The 18,595-nt window shown below is 41.7% G+C and overlaps 1 protein-coding gene across 2 annotated transcripts in view; it reads right to left on the bottom strand.

Annotated features, from left to right (window-relative positions):
- Positions 1-18,595, bottom strand: part of RORB (RAR related orphan receptor B) — a 201,350-nt gene that overhangs the window by 21,257 nt on the left and 161,498 nt on the right. For both annotated transcript variants that reach the window (XM_043566981.1, XM_043566980.1), the window contains exons 5-8: positions 8,419-8,540; positions 6,866-6,998; positions 3,192-3,299; positions 1,572-1,682 (exon numbers count right to left, since the gene is read on the bottom strand). In XM_043566981.1, coding sequence (XP_043422916.1) covers positions 1,572-1,682; positions 3,192-3,299; positions 6,866-6,998; positions 8,419-8,540 — 474 coding nt within the window. The remainder of the gene's footprint in view (positions 1-1,571; positions 1,683-3,191; positions 3,300-6,865; positions 6,999-8,418; positions 8,541-18,595) is intronic.

Below are 18,595 nucleotides of genomic sequence, written 5' to 3'. Positions count from 1 at the left end.
CTTCGGCAACACGTTCTTTGAGCAAGCAGGAACCCGAATGAAGCCTCCTCCCTCATCTTAGAAACACAGGCTTAGAATGAATCTAACGCTGAACTATATTCCATAAAAACAGTCAAATGCAATAAGAAAGTGGTAGCAAGGAAAATTATTTGGCATGCGGTTGCTATCAGATATAAATCTTTCTTGTCACTTCTCCCATTTATCTTTGTGCTTCTAGGCCTGGGAAACTTGGTCAGGTTCAAAAAAAAAAAAGAAAAAAAGTAAAACCAAAAGAGGCCTAGAGGAACAGCTTGATTGTAGACAGAGCCACAAAAGAAACTGTTAGTGATAACATGCCAAGTGGTAATTTCCATTTTTGATAATGTGGTTAAATAAAAAACAGAAGCACATTAAAAAAAACCTTCATAAGACTTAAAAATAAATAGATAAAGCTTCACTGATAGGAAGGGTAGAGGCTGGGGTTATCGGTAGATATCACTAGAATGACACGTCAATGTACCGTCACCGGTGAGATTAATTTCTTCCAGCCCCACTGAAAACTATGCTAAGGTATCAGAAGGAATCTCGTCTCTAAGGTGGATTTTATAGAAAGAATGAGGCTCTTGGCCGTAAAAATTATTAGGAATGGGTTCCAATAGAGAACTGTAAATGGCACTGCCGTCTCCTCACCGAATTCTAACCGAGCAGACAGCTGAGAGACTGAGTTCTCCTTCTGGCTGAAGGAGCCACGTATTCATTAGCAATCTATACATTTTCGAGCTGGCATATACGTTTAAGCAGCATTTCAATTGCTACGATTCTGTGTGGCCTATAACCGTCACCCCTTACCTTCTCTGAAAATTTTGGTATTTTATTGCATTTTAGAGCTAGGTAGAAATGATCTTCATTACAATGAAGTCAAACCCTATTTATAGGCGAGGAAACTGCGGGTCTGGGAGGTTGAGCATGTAGGGTCCCACAGATAAATGATAGATCCCCGTTCTGGAATGTCCACTGGCACATCAGAGACTCTTCCTTTTCCAGTCTTTAGAGGGAGTCATTTTCCCCTCTGTTGTCCGTACCTCCTTTTAAAGCCCCTAATATCACTAATTTAGGTGGAGAAGCCAACACAAGAGGTATTTAAAGAGGAGAAGGTGTACGTTTTATTTACTTTTGTCCTCATGCTGGATCTCTCATTTAAATACATTTCTACTAAGTCTCACTTTTCTTCCTGGGCATTTTTTTTTTTTTTTTTTTTTTTTTTTGCGATGTCTTTCATTCTCAGAATCAAAATAGGACTTAGCTGTAACTCAGGCCGCCGTGTGTCCTCATTTATCTGTTAAGAAATGCTTTCGCTTGTCTGAATCTGGAGTGACCCTTAGCACACATCCTACTCTTGCTTGTGGGGCAAAATCGGTCATTTTAATTAATTTAAGGCTACATTCCTTTGAGTGGTCCATAAATATCACAAGCTTGTCAAAGTAAACACAGTTCTTTCAAATTTCTGCTGACTACCTAGGTTTAGTGGGGATAATCCACGTTAAAGATAGGACTTTCTTTTTTTTTTAAGACAGAGCCTCACACCTCCTTACCTGGAGATATCAGAACAGCAGATGAGAACAAAGCAATCTCCTCCTCAGTCAGCTGCAAGGAACACAAATTCTTTGCAAAGTCAAATGCTTCATTCACTAGGTCATCAGAACCTGTAAGAGAAGGCGGATTAAGTGAGAACACTTGAATGGAATGGGGCAAGAGTAAGAAAGTCCCACAGTCGAAAAGTTACTCAAGGACTTGCACACGAGGCAACAATATTTCCAAGTTCCTAATAATTATAGAATGAAGAAATTGGGAAACGTCTTGATCAAGTACGGAGTGTTGACGTCACCAATGAGGGGCTGACAGAAATGGTGTATGCTCATTGCCATATTCCCCTGGGAAGATATAAACTAAATCTAATCTTGTAATGTTGAGATGAGTTCCAACTAGAAAAAATTTAATACATGATTTCGGGATCCTTTGGTATAGAGACAGCATTCACAGAAAACCTAAAACATGATGTATGAGGGGCCAAGGGCTGTCAGTCTTAGTGGCACTTGAACCTGGCAATTTAGAACGCCAAGAGGCCTCAAACTGAGATGTTAAAAACGTCTTACAGATGGAAGATGAGGTACCTTTCAATTTGGTAACTTCCCTGGAAATCTTATGGAGGGGGCAGGCGTTCTTGCTTTCTGCTTTCTGATGGATGCTTCAGGTCAGTCGCTTAGCAATTGTGAATTTTGGCATAATAATGCTTCATCCCTACACTGATCCTTGGTAAATGTTTATTTTATGAAGCTGGAAATACAGCCAAGTTGCCTGCCAAGACTTTTCCTCCTTTCTTGAAAGTCTAGCCTTGTAGATGACATGGATGTGTATCAACTGCAGAAGGGAAACGCTGCCTGTCGGATGGACTTGCTGTTAGCTACCATATCAGCTAACAGCACAAAAGGTGAAAGGGCACTGGCCTTCCGTGATGCCCGTGGGCCGGGTATGGAACAAGTGGCACCGTCATCGTGAAAACCTTTCCTGGCATGGGCCCATCTGCTAACGTTCTTCTTATCTGCACCGTGTACTGATGACTGGATGTGAATGGTACACAACACTCCCGAAGATTGACTCTGCCCGTGCCCACCCACAGGAAAGGTCTGGGGATCATTTGGGGCAGGTTGGCACCCACTCTATCTGTGCTTCCAGAGCTGCATGACTTAACAGGAAGAATGTCAGTGCTCTTAGCGAGAAGCCAGTGAAGAAGCTCTTGTTTTAATTAAATATCTTAACTAACGATTATGGATTTACATAAGAAACTTAAGAGATCACCCATGGACCACCAGAGGTCTACCTAATATACTCTGTGGGGCAGTAAGCTACAAGGAAAATAAAAATTGATCCTTCAAAGAATGATCTAGAACACATCTCAGCTCTTCATTGATTTCTGAATGAGGTGTGGTCGATCTCAATGGGGTCTGTGGTTCGCTCCTGCCTTTCATATTAGGATGCACGATTGTGCATCTCACAGGTTGGATAAAATATTGGAGGCTCACCTGGTCCAGACCTTATCAAATGAGATACCAGTTGACATTAAAGAATCAAGGCATCTCATTTACCCACTTCGATCTGAGTGGAGAAACTGAAGGCAGCTAAGAAAATTATGTCACCACCAAAGGTAAACTTACCTAAGGCCTTGAACATCTGCATTCCTCCATATTTTCCTTCAAACAGAACAGTGTTGTTTAATGGGTTGAAGGCACGGCACATTCTCACTAAAACCACTTCCAGGCAACCTATGTATAAAAAAAAAAAAAAAGAGAGAAAATAGGTATATATGTGCAATAGTAAAGCAATTCTTACTGTATTTAGGTCAACAGACTTAAAAAACTTTAAAACACACCCATGCAGATGCACAGACACACACATTCAGAAATGCATCAAGATGTCTTCCCAAGTAAAAGATAACTATATTAGAAAGAGATCTCTCTACATGCTTACGTGAGGAATTAAAGATAAGATACCTTAAATTAAATTAAATTTAAGATACCTTAAAGGTGGCTAAAATGCAGGGCAGCAACAGCACGTGTTGGGGAAGCATACATAGTTTTTGGTTTTTGTTTTCTGGACTAGTATTAAAGGTATTTTCCACTCATGAATTCACAAGGAGCTTTGCAGTTGGTTAACTTTTGTAGAAGTTTTGCTGTTGGGAAAACTTGCTCTCTGTTTCAGTTTTGAACATCCTCCATGTACATTTCAGCACAGGATGACTTTACACAGGAACCCCTTGAGGGTGTTTCTTGAGGGCACCATTTACATCTGATGTCTTGGAAATGAAGTTTTCTTGGTCAAATGAGTTTTGGCAAAATACTGAATATTATCTCACTTCAGAGAGTTATAATCCACATTCACAGATCAAAGGCTTGGGAAAGTCCCAACATGAAGGAACTTGTTCAACCTCGACCCAGCATTTCTCTGAGTTCACTGTTAGCCCGGTGAGGGTGGGACCTTTGTCCGCAGCCACAGGTAGTGGTGCTTATTTCATTCACTAGTATAGCTCCAGGACCTCGAAAAGTTCCTGGCACGTAAATAAATAAATATTTAGTGAGTGAATTAGTTTGCCACCTTTGTTTTTCCCTCTGAACATTTATTGATGTTCTGAGGAACCAGCGCTGTGCAGTTTCTCCACATTATGGACAAATGGGCTTTTGCCCCGAAGTGTGTTGGAAGGTGACGGCCAGACTCAGAAGCCACAAATTTGCAGGAGAGCATGATACGGGTGCTTTGGTTACATCCATGGTGTTCCCAAGGGACCCGTGGTGCCTTTCTTATGCTGCCACTTAATATTTATGTCTCTGTCTTCTTTTTTTGATCTGCTGATTTCTCCTTGCTTTCCCTTATATGCCACCTAGCACAGGGGCTTACACATCGAAGGGGACTTGTCAATATTAATTAAAACAGTGTTTTTCTGACAAAAACAATAATAGGTACCGTTTATTGAGTATTTATAGGGTGGAAGTCACTTTCCTTGGCCCCTTACATTATTTTATTTGCTCCTTACAATACCATTTCAGGTGAATTTTTAAATGTTTATTTATTTGTCGAGACAGAGAGAGAGAGAGAGGATCTGAAGCAAGCTCCACACTGACAGCAGCGAGCCCGACGTGGGGCTCGAACTCACGAACCGTGAAATCATGCTCTGAGCTGAAGTCAGATGCCTAACCGACTGAGCCACCCAGGTGCCTCCTGGGTGACTTTTATTAGCCCTTTCTTATAGGTGAGTTACAGGAGGCTTAAGGAGGTTACGTACTCTGCCTTTTATACTAGAGTCAACATTTTTACAGCAGCAGGGATGTTAAACGATTATATGGTGCAGTGGTTCTCCAATGTCAGTCTATGGACTGGTTATATCTGAGACTTGGCTGGAAAGACAGTGAAGTGGGTTCTGGGTTCTCTTCTAGGAGATTCAGACCCATGGGCCTCAGATGGGGCCTCCGACTCAGAGCAGTCAATATTCTCCTCTGATGCTGCTGATGCAATTGTAAGTTTGGAATTCATTACTTCTGGTCCATCTCTTCATTTTGCAAATGAGGAAGCTGCCATCTACAGAGGTTAGCTCAAGGTCATGTATCAAATGTGGCAGATTTTTTTTTTTTTTTCCCAAGGAGAGCTGCAAAAATATGTTCCATCCCACATGCTTTTTAAGAGCCTTACCACTCCCCCATCAAGAAGGATCCATGTTCAGGGCGCCTGGGTGGCTCAGTCGGTTAAGCGTCCGACTCTTGGTTTCGGCCCAGGTCATGATCTCACGGCTTGTGAGTTTGAGCCCTGCATCGGGCCCGGTGCTGATGGTGCAGAGCCTGCTTGGGATTCTCTCTGCCTCCTTCTCTCACTGCCTCTCCCCTGCTTGCTCTCTCTCTCTCTCAAAATAAATAAATAAACTTAAAAAAAAAAAGGGGGCAGATCCAGTTCATCTACCCTTGAGCCCAGGTGAGCCGTCATGGCTGCCTTGACCAATAGAGTGGGGTGGAAATAGAACTGCATGACTTTTAAAGGTAAGCCAGAAAAATGCGATGCACTGTGGCCTTGTTCTCTTGGCGTGCTAGCTTTTGAAACCTCACAACCATGCTATGAGAAAGTCCAAGAGGCCCATGGAGAGACTGACATGGATAGGAACTGGGGCCTGTGGCCCAGAGCCTTGGCCGAACTCGGGATCGTCAATCAGCACACAGTGCCAGCCGTGTGAGGGAGACAATTTAAAAGCGGATCCTCCTGCCTTCCGTCAAGTCCCTCAGTGAACACCACATGGAGCATTCCTCGCTGAGCCCTGCTCACATTGTAGCTTTGGGAGCAAAATAAATGATTACTGTCATCTTAACTAAGTTTTGGGGTTGTTTTTAGCCAGCAATAGATAACTGATAGGTCAAGTTCATGTTTGGGTCAAGGTCTGCATCAACTTTAATCACGTGGTGAGAAAGCAGCAGCGACTTATACCTATTCTATTTGGCCCAAGTTCAAATGCCAGCTTTGCCATACGTTGGCTTTGTGATATTGAACACAGCCCTTCACTTCTGAGAATCTCCCCCTCCTTCTATAAGATGGAAATAATACTGGTGTCACGAGACTAAATGAGCTGTCATGGGCAAACATTAACATATGCAGGTGCGTTATCACACGCACACGTATACATATTATGCTTAGTACTCTGGCCCAGGTCCATGAGGGTTAACAAACACCATGGTGGCTCTTATTTTCTACTTTCAAAGCTGGGGGTCAGGGAAAGAAAATTTGTTTCCTGTTTGGGTAATACCATCTGCGAGGTCAGTCATGTGCGGAATTTCTTGAGCTCCTTCCTAAGTGTGCGTGTGTCACAGAGCATGTGTTGGAAGAAGGGGAGGGAAGGATTAGAGCTCAGGGAGTTTCTCCGGGTCTATACTGGCTGCAGGCTATCCTCATTAAAATGATTGGAGATGACCACAGAGGCAGAGCTCTGCTAGCCTGGATCCCCACCCCCCCCCACCCCAACAGAAGGCAAGTAGTGCATTTTAGAGCCAGCTCAGCAATTCAGCCACCTTGACACGCTAATTACTTGCACTGCCTGTCAAGCTGGGTATCTCAACCTCCGCAATTAATAGCTCCACTTTCAATAAGCAAAATTGTGTTTGACTTCAAAGGGGAACTGAATGAGTATCAGGGCATTTTTATTACTGAGAGTTTCCTTTGGGAGTTGGCTGACAGTGTGGGTGGTAAAAATGAACTACATACTGGAAGGAAGATTTTTCTACAGCCAACACTGAGCAAAGGGTTGACCACCCCCCGGGCTAAAACAGGTGCCCCACCCATGAATCTTCTCCTCGCTTACCTGACTTCAGAAGTAGAATCTGATCATTTTGACAGAGCTCCATGAAGCCCGTTATCCGCTTTGCAAACTCTACCACATACTGGATGGCGTGAGTGATCTGGATGGCGCATTGCTGCCATAGTGCTTCCCTGGACTTCAAGAGACGAGACACACAACGTACATGGAGCAAAAGCAACGTGGAGAGTCAATGCAACATTCAGGGTTTCCCTCCTGGAGCTCACCCGTCACTTGGGGCCCAAGGTGGGACTCTACCCCATTCCTTCCAAAGAGGAAGACAGTATTTTTGAACAGACTGTTTTGCCCTGTTTGAGCCTTGCTACGGCACAAATGTCAATGTACTGAGACCGAAATAATGGAAACACTGCAATAATATGTAAAGATAGATATGTACGGTTTCTTTACTCTCTTTCTCCTCCTTCTGCTCACCTAAACAAACTCAGGCTCTTAGTCTGTTTTGTGAAAACAAACTTTTGCACTGAGGACTAGTGATTTCGTTCCCAGGCTTCTGTACGGTCACTTTTATGTGTGCCCAGCAGACACTATATCTGTAAGATTTTTACGTTGTGTTCTTTTCCCGGAACTTACGGAGGTTGCTTTTTTGGTATAAAAAGAATTTCACGGGAAAAGACCTCAAATCAAATCACTCTCTTAAGTAATATAGAATCTCAGAAATGTATTTTGATCCTGGGGTTATTATCTTTGGAACTGGAAACATAAATCCAAGTGTATTGATTCTGCTTTTTATTGACCATAACAATACCTATGCTTTTGTTTCCTTATTTACATAAAAGGGGTAAGATATGATTGTTCCCGTGGAGAAAAATCAGTATTTTGTAATCATATGTTCAGATGTAGACACATTTATATATTTTATTTAAAATAAAATGATAATACCAGTCATTTACTAGTAGATCTTGTAATTGTGGCTATCAACCCCACAGGAAAGTAACGTGAATATATAACAGCAGCAAATTCCTTCTCTTAAAAACTTCTCTAATGGACAAAGTAGCAATCAAAAGAATAATGGTAATAATAATGAGGTGAGTTGTCTTTTTTTTTTTCCCTTTGGCCTTTTTAAACATGTAGGGCAAGAGAAACATTAAAGGTACTTTATTGCATATCTTTGTAGTATAGATTTACAACTATTATTACTGCTATAGTTTCTCAATCGTTTCTCTTCCTTGCCTGGCCCCAGGAAGCCACCGTGAAAAGGTTCTAAAGTCATCTGATGTGGGCACAGTCTCCCTGGTCACTTAAATAGGGCAGTGGTTTTTTTTTTTTTTTTTTTTTTTTTTTTTTTTTTTTTTTTTTACTTGGGGCGGTTTTGCCTTCCAGGGAACATTTGGAGACACCTGATTGTGACAACTGTGTGTGAGGGGGCTGCTATTGGCATCTAGTGGGTAGAGACGAGGGATGATGCTAACCATCCTACAGCGTGCAGGACAAGTCCCTACACAAAGGCTTATCCAGCCCCAAATGTCAATAACGCTGAGTGAGAAAGCCGGAAATAGAGACATCACAGGGAGAAACATTGTCATAGTTTCCCAGAGTACCTTGCTCTGATAGGCTTTAATTTCCTCGTAGGTGTGGGTCTGCCATGCCAGCTGGTGCAGCTCCTCCGTGGTGTACTGACACGTCTCCAGGTGGGACTTAATGATGTTCTGTGCAATTCGATCTGTGGGAAAGAATGTCAGTTTGAGGGCTCGTGAATACATTCTCGCTCTGCAAAGAAACAAGCGCTTCACGTTTACCACCGGAATACCTTTGGAGACACTTCAGTTGTACTCGACTGTCTTTAACACTACTTACTCTCTATCTAACAATCTCCAAGCTGTTGTCCTCTTTTTTTCTCCCAATTTTCAGTCTTTTAATCAAAATTTACTGCCTTTACTTCCCCCTTTTGGTCACAAATCTGAGGGCTCATGAGTTGTAGAGTGTTCAAATAATTATTTTAAAAATAAATACAAACGACCACGTTTCCTACTCTGTGGCCTAAAATTCCACTAACAGTCTTGACATGTATGGTCCAAAGACTTTAAAATATCTTTAGAATCACGAGAGCTTTTCTTTAAAAAGGTTAAAAAGAGAAAATGATTACATTCACAAAAAAGCAGGAACAAACACCATCAAGTCTTTGGGGGCTGTTTACCTCAAATGAGTTGTATTCGGTATTAAACTTTCAATACTGAACATTCTTGATTTGGAGGTATGGAAATTGAGCAACAGAACCAGACACGGCAGATTTCTCAAAAATCTGCAGCGAGTTCCCTGAAGTTAGATACAGCTGTGAGGAGGTTCCCTCAAAATCCCCCCGCTCTTTGAAGAAGGCAACATCTTGGGAAACCAAAGGACACAGGGATTCTGTCTGGGGGGCCTGAGTAGAAAGGAAGACGACCACATTGTCTGCCTGATAACTGTTCTTGGCTAATAGAGAAATAGATTTTTTCTAGTGTTTTAGGTCATGCCATTTCAAATGCAATTTCTGTTCTTTCTAAATAGCCATATTTCATTTCTCCAGGATAACTCTCAAAGCAGTGCTTGTAAGTACCTTCCTTTTATCTCGCTAAGCTTCTGGTATATGTGGTATGAAATATATTGAGCTTTGGTGATGTAGAGAATAAAAAAACGGAAGCTTGCACCTCTAATGAACTTTCCAAAAAAAAAAAAAAAATCTTGTAGAGCGCACTGCCTGGCATATTACAAACACTGAATAAATGGTACCCATAATTATCATTATTAGGACATTCTGTAGAATTTGTCATCAGGGAAGCAATGCGATGCCTCCAATTGGCACAAAACAGAGGTATTTAATTTTGGAGTCAGTGCTACTGAAGGAAGCCATTTCAATGTTTACTAGAGTTTCTCAATCAGAACCATCAAGCGCTAGATGTAGAAGATGCTACAAAATGCTAACTTAGGATTATAGTCATGCTCTATTGGGTTCCTCATTTAGCATTTCTAGACTTTCATTGCTTATCATATTCTAAAATCCTTTCTTTAAAAAATCCTATATGCAAATTTTATTGAATATCCTCCTATGTTGTTAAAAAAAAAAGGGCAGGAATTACTTTATACATCATATTAAAATAGATGTCATGGTTCATCATTTTTCAATTTCACTTGGGCAGTCTAATTACTTAGAAGCTAAAAAAAAACATATCTATTTCTCAGTCAGTATATAATGAAAACATAAGATTTCTATGGCTTTCTAGTTTTCAAACCTTTATCTTCTTGGTGTAGTCTGTTTTCGTCTTCAAAGATATGCTGATTTGTCAGTAATTTACAGGCTTCAGGGTTTATAAGCAAAACTACAGCAGACACTCAAAACTGCATTATGAAAAACTCTTTATCTGTTCCTTTATGGCATCTCCTGGGAACTACTGGCCAAGGTTTAAAAATTCTCTAGCCTTCTGCCACGAAAGCTTGGGGATGTAGGGCATAAGGAGGAAGGAGTGGGCATAATAAATACATGGACAGGTTAAGGCAAAATTGGAAGTTAAATCCACACACAGGCTTTAGGACTCAGCTCAGATGTCCATTACTGGTGAAGGTTTCCCTCCTCCCCTGGCCCTTTGGTAGAGGGGTCGGCGGCTGTTACACTTGATTCTACCTCCAGAGCTCTTATTCCGCTCAGACTTGCACAGTGGTTATTTGTTTGGGTCTGTTTGTTTCTTACCCTTCGAGGTTGTGTGAATTCTTCAAGAGCTGGACTGTAGAGCCCAGCACAAGTGACTTCATATACTCGTTCAACAAATATTTTTTGAAAGGCTATTATGAACCAGGTTATAAAGTATAGTTTTTTTAAAAAAGGACGTTGTCTCTTTTTTTAAAAGGATCTTACAATATCATGTATCATATCATATCATCATATCATATTGTATCATCATATCATAATATAATAAATGCCCTTGAGTTATTGTGGGAGCTCAAATAAGAATGTATCTAACTCAGTCTGGAGGAAGCTGGAATACAACCACAGAGAAGATGCCTGTTGATCTGGGTCTGAGGAGACGTTTGTCACATGGAGAAGAGATAGGTATACCTCAGGTAGAGGGAGTGATATTACAAAGGTACAGATAGAAAGCTAGTTAGGAGCTAGATAATTTCTCATATTACATTTCACGTCCTTACAGTCCTTACCTTTTACAACCAATTTCCCTCTTACTGAGGGAATGAGGGAGTGACTTTAGATCCATTTTTATAGAGCTAGCAAGTGGTGTTTTGAAATCAGGTTGTCTTTCCCGGCAAGAACACTATCGTGCTTACGGCACAGAGTGCATGGAGAGATGGGGAGAAATGAGACCAGGCAAAGAAATTGTCACTAGAGATCCAACAGCTGAGTAAGGCACGCCGAGGAATCTGGATTTTAACTTTAGGCAACGGGGAGCTAGTAGAAGCTGTGAAGCAGGAGAATGACACGGTCAGTTTTTTGTCTTACAAAGGTGACCTTGGCCATGGCAGAAAGATGAAGTGGCATTAGGGAGTACGTGAGATTAATCAGGGTTGGTGATCATTCAAGCAAGATACGAGGAGGTTCTGGATTCAAGACAGTTCTGAAATATTATGTACAGGACCAGAAGATGTGGCTGAGAGGGGGTGGAGAGAACATTAAATACGGAAGGTGGTCAACCAATGTTGAGTTAATAAAGGTAATATTGAAAATGTCCATCTATCCATCCATCCACCCACCCACCCACCCACTCTTCCATTTTCTGCTTTATTTCACAAGGATTTTAGAAAGCTTATACTGATCCTGTGTTCAAAAATCTTTTTTTATTTTTTAATTTATTTTGAGAGAGAGAGAGTGTGCGTGCAAGCAGGGGTGGGACAGAGAGAGAGAGGGAGAAAGAGAATCCCAAGCAGGCTCTGTACTGTATTACGTAACTTGCTCTGTACTGTCACCGTGAGATCTTTTTTTTTTTAACATTTATTTATTTTTGAGAGAGAGACAGAGTGTGAGTGGGGGAGGAGCAGAGAGAGAGAGGGAGACACAGAATCCGAAGCAGGCTCTAGGCTCTGAGCTGTCAGCACAGAGCCCAATGCGGGGCTCGAAATCACGAACTGTGAGATCATGACCTCATGACCTCATGAGTTGAAGTCGGACGCTTATCGACTGAGCCACCCAGGTGCCCCTCGAACCGTGACATCTTAAAGCCTAAGCACGCACGATGGCTTTGAGGTCAAACATCGAACGTGCGCTATTATTTCCCATGCCCTTGTGGCGAGAAATAGAAGGCAAATCTCTGTTTGACATAAGATTTATAACTATCAGCGACAGTAAAGACACAGTAGTGGCAGCTGCAGGACAGCCCTTCCCCACTTTGTTCCATGGGTCTGCCATGCAGAGGCAAGCCACATGCAAAACCTGACGGCCCTCTCAAGGCTCAGGTCAATAAAACACAGGGTAAAGCTAGACTTGGTCCCACGGGAGCAGGGCCCGAGGGCACGTTCTGTCGCTGAGAAAGATGCATGGCCATTAGAGGAGATGGTCTGCCTGGACTGAGAGTCTGCAGTTGTGAAAAGGGGAGAAGGATTTAAGAGGAAGGGGACAAAGGGAGAGACAAAGAACACAGTATACAAAGTTCCTGCTAGGAGCCAAAGGAACTTTCAAGAGTCCTTGCCTGGAAAAACAGAAAAGGTAATAGTAAACGCAGTCCTCTCCAGGGACCGACCACATGAGAAGCCCAGACAAAGAGACTGAGGTAAAAGAGTAGAGGACAGAGAATCTTTCTGGGCAATCGCACGCCCTTCATCCGTTTCCCGGACTTGGATTGCAGTTGCTTGTTAGGGCCCAGTTCTCGTCGGATTCTTTAACCAGCGTGGGCCCTGGGTGGCACATGTTACAGACAGAGCCCGCCCGCACGGTGCTGGGATGAGGGGTTCGACAGCAGTATGGCCCAGGTGACTGGCAAAGGGGAAAGTTTCCCGCCCTGAGAAGCAATGTCCATGAACTCTACCCTCTGCTCTTCCTGATATCAGGGATGAGGCTAGATATTTCGAAAGTGGATAGGAACACGCAGCTACATTTTCTCAGGAGTTAAGATTGTATATGTGTTCTGTACATGTTCAGTGAGATAGTGGTTTGTCTCGCTCACTGAGAGTACGCAAGCTGCTTTGCTAGTTTATAAAACGATGTCAAGGAATGAGAAAAAACCAATTTTATATGCTCAGTCACTTCTTTTCGATCCTCATGAGGTGAAATGCAAACATAGATGCTGGCAAGGGAAAACTGGGTGTGTAATTACAGGTTAAAGTCTATGATCCTTATTTTCTGTTTATAAATTGTATGAAAAAATGGCTTGCTCTCACTTTCTCTCTACCCCTGCCACCGCCCACCGCCCCCCCCCCCCCAAATGGCTGTTGGTTTTTAGACTTTGACCCTGCTACTTTTCTTTATTTTTTAATTTTTTTTCCAACGTTTATTTATTTTTGGGACAGAGAGAGACAGAGCATGAACGGGGGAGGGGCAGAGAGAGAGGGAGACACAGAATCGGAAACAGGCTCCAGGCTCTGAGCCGTCAGCCCAGAGCCCGACGCGAGGCTCGAACTCACGGACCGCGAGATCGTGACGTGGCTGAAGTCGGACACTTAACCGACTGCGCCACCCAGGCGCCCCACCCTGCTACTTTTCTTGAAGGAAGGCTTGTTGGCACACAAGACTTACAAGCAACTAATAGAGTTGGTAACTTCACATATTAAGTAATTTTCTTTATGAGATAGAAATAACAACATCTGAGCCAAGTGTAGGAGTCATCCTAGAAATCTTTAAAATAACTGTTATAGGGAAATGTTTATGGCACAGATTTTGGTACACATATCTCCAAACTCACCGAGTTGCATATTTAATAATAGGAACAGATTTTTGTATGCCAATTGTCCCCCAATAAAGAGAAAGTAACCGATATAAAAAAATAAAATAATAAAGAAAGTAACTGATATAAGCAAATTACCATCGTTGATGAAACAATTCTAAAAAAAATATTTTTAAAATTGTCACACTTCTCTGGAACTCTTAGGGGGTAATCTTAAATCCACTTATGATGTGGGCGATAAGAAGAGAAAAATTAAAATTTTGCAGAGAAAGCTGGAATAAAATTGACGGTAATTCTCAGTGGTGTGTGCAAAAATTACAGAACCCTGGGGCTGGAGCTAACCTCTTTCTTCCATTTCCAAATGGACTGTATCTAAATAATTCCAGAAGTGAGTTGGCTCCCTAGTCTCTGTGCACACCTCTCCCCCATCCACATCAATGTTCATCATGATCTGTTGAATAAATCAAAAAAGTAGGAAGGAAGTCTTTTCTTAAAGCATTTAGAGATGGTTGAGATGCATATGATAAAGTTCACAAAGGTAAAGGGAGTTTTAAAGATCAATCATAACATTGGAGCTCTTGGGTGGCTCAGTCCGTTAAGCGTCTGACTTCGGCTCAGGTCATGATCTCGAGTCCGTGAGTTTGAGCCCCAAGTCGGGCTCTGTGATGACAGCTCAGAGCCTGGAGCCTGCTTCAGATTGTTTCCCTCTCTCTGCCCCTCCCCTGCTCACACACTCTCTCTCTCTCTCTCAAAAATAAATAAACATTAAACAAAATTAAAACATTAAAAAAAAAAAGAAAGGGGTGCCTGGGTGCCTCAGTCAGTTAAGCGTCTGACTTCGGCTCGGGTCATGATCTCACAGTTCCTAAGTTTGAGCTGTATGTCAGGCTCTGTGCGGATCGCTCGGAGCCTGCTTCAGATTCTGTGTCTCCCTCTCTCTGTCTGCCTCTCTCCCACTTGCATGTGCGCTTGCTCTCTCTCTCTCAAAAGTAAAATAAACATTAAAAAATTTTTAAAAAGCTAATCATAGCACAATGCCAAAAATAATATTTGGAAGTAACCCTTAAAGAAATACACGAAAAATAGTTTTTCATATGTACTGCTCCGCACAGCAAAGCAGTTTGGAAACAAGTCGTCCAAATTAATTAATTCTCTGCAGAAAAAAAGGCTACGTGTGTCTATTTCAGCGAGAAATACATAAACTGACAAGCAAGGTGACAATTTCTTGTTTATAACTGTGATGCTATAAAATGAGGACCAGCTTGCAGCTTTTAAAATAGCAAGTGACCTTCTGCAACTCTGATTTCAACCAGTCAGCGGGTTTTTTTCCACCAAAGGGGCTTATTTTAGCCCTCACTAGACATTTCAGCAAACGGTGCTCTCCAAAGGCTGCAGCATCTCTGACACGGATTACACAGGTGGTTTCATTAGAATCCCACATCCTGGGAGCGGGGAAAGTTGAGTATATCTTTAAAAACTGCTGCTTTCAGTGTTATTACCAAGAGCACCGTGGCCCAACTGTACCAAGGCGAGAAAGCTGAGACTCCACGCTATATATAGGACTAGAGGGGGTTGCATCTGAACTTCCTAATTCTTTCTCCTCCCCCTCCTTTTTTTTTTTTTCATGAGAAAGTACGGCTTCTTCTTGGTGAACTATACCCTCTATTCATTTTCCTCCACAAGAGATTTCTTTTAAACTTGGAAGTATCCTCCCTAAAATACTGTATCTCAGCCTCCATCAAAATGATTAATGAATTTTTAATTTATCACTTGCCTTAAGGATCTAGAGAACCACTCAATTCTCTGTTTCGTTTGTACTACTAGTGTGAAAGTGGAATTCTTAGGGGATTTACTTTGAATGAATGCCAGGATATCTCTACGGACTTGCTCAAGGCGAGTTTTAAGTGCCTGTGTTAGGTTTTTGGGATATCACGATTCCTCAGAATCCACGCTCCGAGGCAGTGACTATAATATATTAGAACAACTGGTTGAAAAGTGAAACATTGAACCAAGTGTGCATTTTGCTTTTTGACCATAGACCGCTAGGTTTGTACATTTTCTGTCATTACATAGAACAAGTGTACTGGTTAGGATGCACTAGGAGACAGTGTCAGAGAGGACAATGTCAATTTTAAGACCTTTCTGGTTTTTCTCATCTCTACTTAGTGATTATTGTTTTTCTAGCATAAATAGAATTGTGCTGTCAGCATAAAAACATCAACAACCTTTAAGCTTAATTAAAACGGCCACCTATTAGTGACGCATAGCCTCGACAGGAAAGTAGTATATTTGTAGCATTTAAGTTTCTCAAATTCTTTTAAGAAGGAGCTGGGGCATGAATAACCCACAGTCCCTTTGTTGGCGCACTTTCACCGTCTAACCACCATTACTCCCTCACCAGTGAATTAAGAGAGCTTCTGGTCTCCTTTTCGTACAAATTCTATTGCCAATTACTTTATCAAAAACTGGCATAACAGATTTGTACTTCATGTGGACTGAAACCAAAATGTTCGTAGAGTTCTTCAGAAACAATACATTAACAAAATAAGAGACGACGTCCCTAACTCTAAAAAATGATGAAAAGGTGATCCACACAGTTCAACAAAATAGGAACATAGAGAAAAACAATGAAAAAGATAAGTAATAGTATTATCTGAGCAAAGACTGAATGAATGGATGGTTAATAAAATGGCGAACATTTTCTCAAATTTCGGGAGGCTCAGGTAAGAGCATTTTAATAGAAGGAAAGGAAGCACAAAGTAAAGCGTAAAGAAAAACTGAAAGAATCTATCCAGCATTTGTGTTAAAGCCAAATGAAAAAAGCATCATGAGCAGCAAAAGAAATGAACCACCAAGGGGCGGCTTTCTTAATAATTTAATAACGGAAAGCTGTTTGGAGTCGCCAAGTGTTTTGTTTTATTGCGATGGTATATGTCTAACTTGGGGGGAAATTATAGTTTCTTTTCTTCAAACTAGCTGATAAAATTGAGAAAGAGTCTATCATGAAAACATTACATTTCAAAGTTAACTTTCACAGTGAAAGATCTCCTTCAAAGAACAATCAGAAAACATCAACTTACTTCAATGTCCTAGAGTTGATGAGTTCTAAGGGAGCTATCTTGTAAAACAGCAGAAGCCAATATGGACCCCTTTAGACTTCTCCTTTGTGCCCTTTGGGACGTCACTTAATATCTTAGAGTCTTAGTGTCTTTGGGTTTGATTTTCTATCTACAGAAGGATTTAGCAGCAGAGACATCTTCTAAGGGCTGTGTGAAGCATGGCGACTTGAGTCTGAGGGGCTATGTGGGAATTTCTCTTTGTTTTGATTCATAAGGGGAAGTCTTTCAGAGTTACAGACAGTGAGGGTACAGCTCACAGTCTGAAAAGCATTTGAAGAGTCTCAGATGGAACAAACAAGAACAAGGTAAGTCAGAGCCCATTAAAATCCTTCCCTGCTCTCTTGAAAAAAACTGCACCTCCATACCCTACCCAAAGGACAATTAGTGGGTCACAAATGATGAAAACCTAATTATGAAAACTGCTCAGGGCCATCATTAGGATTGACTTTTTCTATTTGGATTTTGTTGGCATACGGATTGACCATTAGGTAATTAATTTTAAAGTTTATTTATTTATTTTTGAGAGAGAGAGAATCCCAAGCAGGCTCCACACTGTCAGCACGGAGCCCAACGCAAGCCTCCAACTCGCTAACTGTGAGATCATGACCTGAGCCAAAATCAAATCAAGAATTGGATGCTTGGCGGGGGGGCACCTGGGTGGCTCAGTCGGTTAAGCATCTGACTTCAGCTCAGGTCATGATCTCACGGTCCGTGAGTTCGAGCCCCGCGTTGGGCTCTGTGCTGTCAGTTCAGAGCCTGCAGCTTGCTTCGGCCCCCACTCACAATCTGTCTCTCTCTATCAAAAAAATGAATAAATGTTAAAAAATAAAAAATAAAAAATTTAAGAGTTGGATGCTTGGGGCGCGTGGGTGGCTCAGTCAGTTAAGCATCCAACTTCGGCTCAGGTCATGATCAAACTCAGGTTTGTGAGTTTGAGCCCCGCGTTTGGGCTCTGTGCTGACAGCTCAGAGCCTGGAGACTGCTTTGGATTCTTTGTCTCCCTCTCGCCCCTCCCCTCCTCGCACTCTCTCTCTCTCTCTCTCTCTCAAAACAAATAAATAAATATTAGAAAAAAAAAAAAGAGCTGGATGCTTAACTGACTGAGCCACCCAGGTGCCCTGGATTGACCGTCAATTTCCTCCTCCTCCCCTTTAGTCAATGTACTTCTGACCTTAAGGAAAAACTAATTCAGAGGAAATCTTTGGAGGTAACTTTTACATTTTCAAACATTTAATCTAAAATTTTAAAAGTAACTTGATTACTTAAATAAGGCCTTTAATTGACTAGTGTTTTAAAATAAGTTTTTTCTAAGTCATCTAGCACCAAATCGTCCTACGACAAACCTGTCTGAAAACCACAGAGCAGTTCCACAATGAGTCTTACAAATGTGACTCAAATTTAAAGAGCAAAATTTTTTCTCCTCAGCGTTGAAGGCATTTTGTCACAGGAAAAAGTTTATATCCAAAAATAAAAGCAAAGCAATAATAAAGTAAAACAAACAAACAAACAAACAAAAAGTCTTTCCAGCTTGGAACACTTCCAACAGATCTCCCCACATTTGTGAACATCACAGAGGTAAATCCTGTACCTGTTGAGCAGAAGAGCCTCTGAAGTTGGTTGTATCTTCTGCCAACAAAACCCGAGTGTATTCACCTCCAGTCACCTGGCCATCAAATGCCATGTCTGTGTTCCATGGCCCATGTGGAACACATGGTTAACCTTAACCAGTTTTTCCCAAAATAGGTGCTTGAGACTATGGTGAAAGTGGTACATATCCACTCCAGTCAGTGGAAAAGCAA

Source organism: Prionailurus bengalensis, chromosome D4, assembly GCF_016509475.1.
Source record: "Prionailurus bengalensis isolate Pbe53 chromosome D4, Fcat_Pben_1.1_paternal_pri, whole genome shotgun sequence".
Lineage (NCBI taxonomy): Eukaryota > Metazoa > Chordata > Mammalia > Carnivora > Felidae > Prionailurus > Prionailurus bengalensis.
Note: the sequence above shows the minus strand (reverse complement) of the source record. Positions and strands in the feature narration are given on the sequence as shown.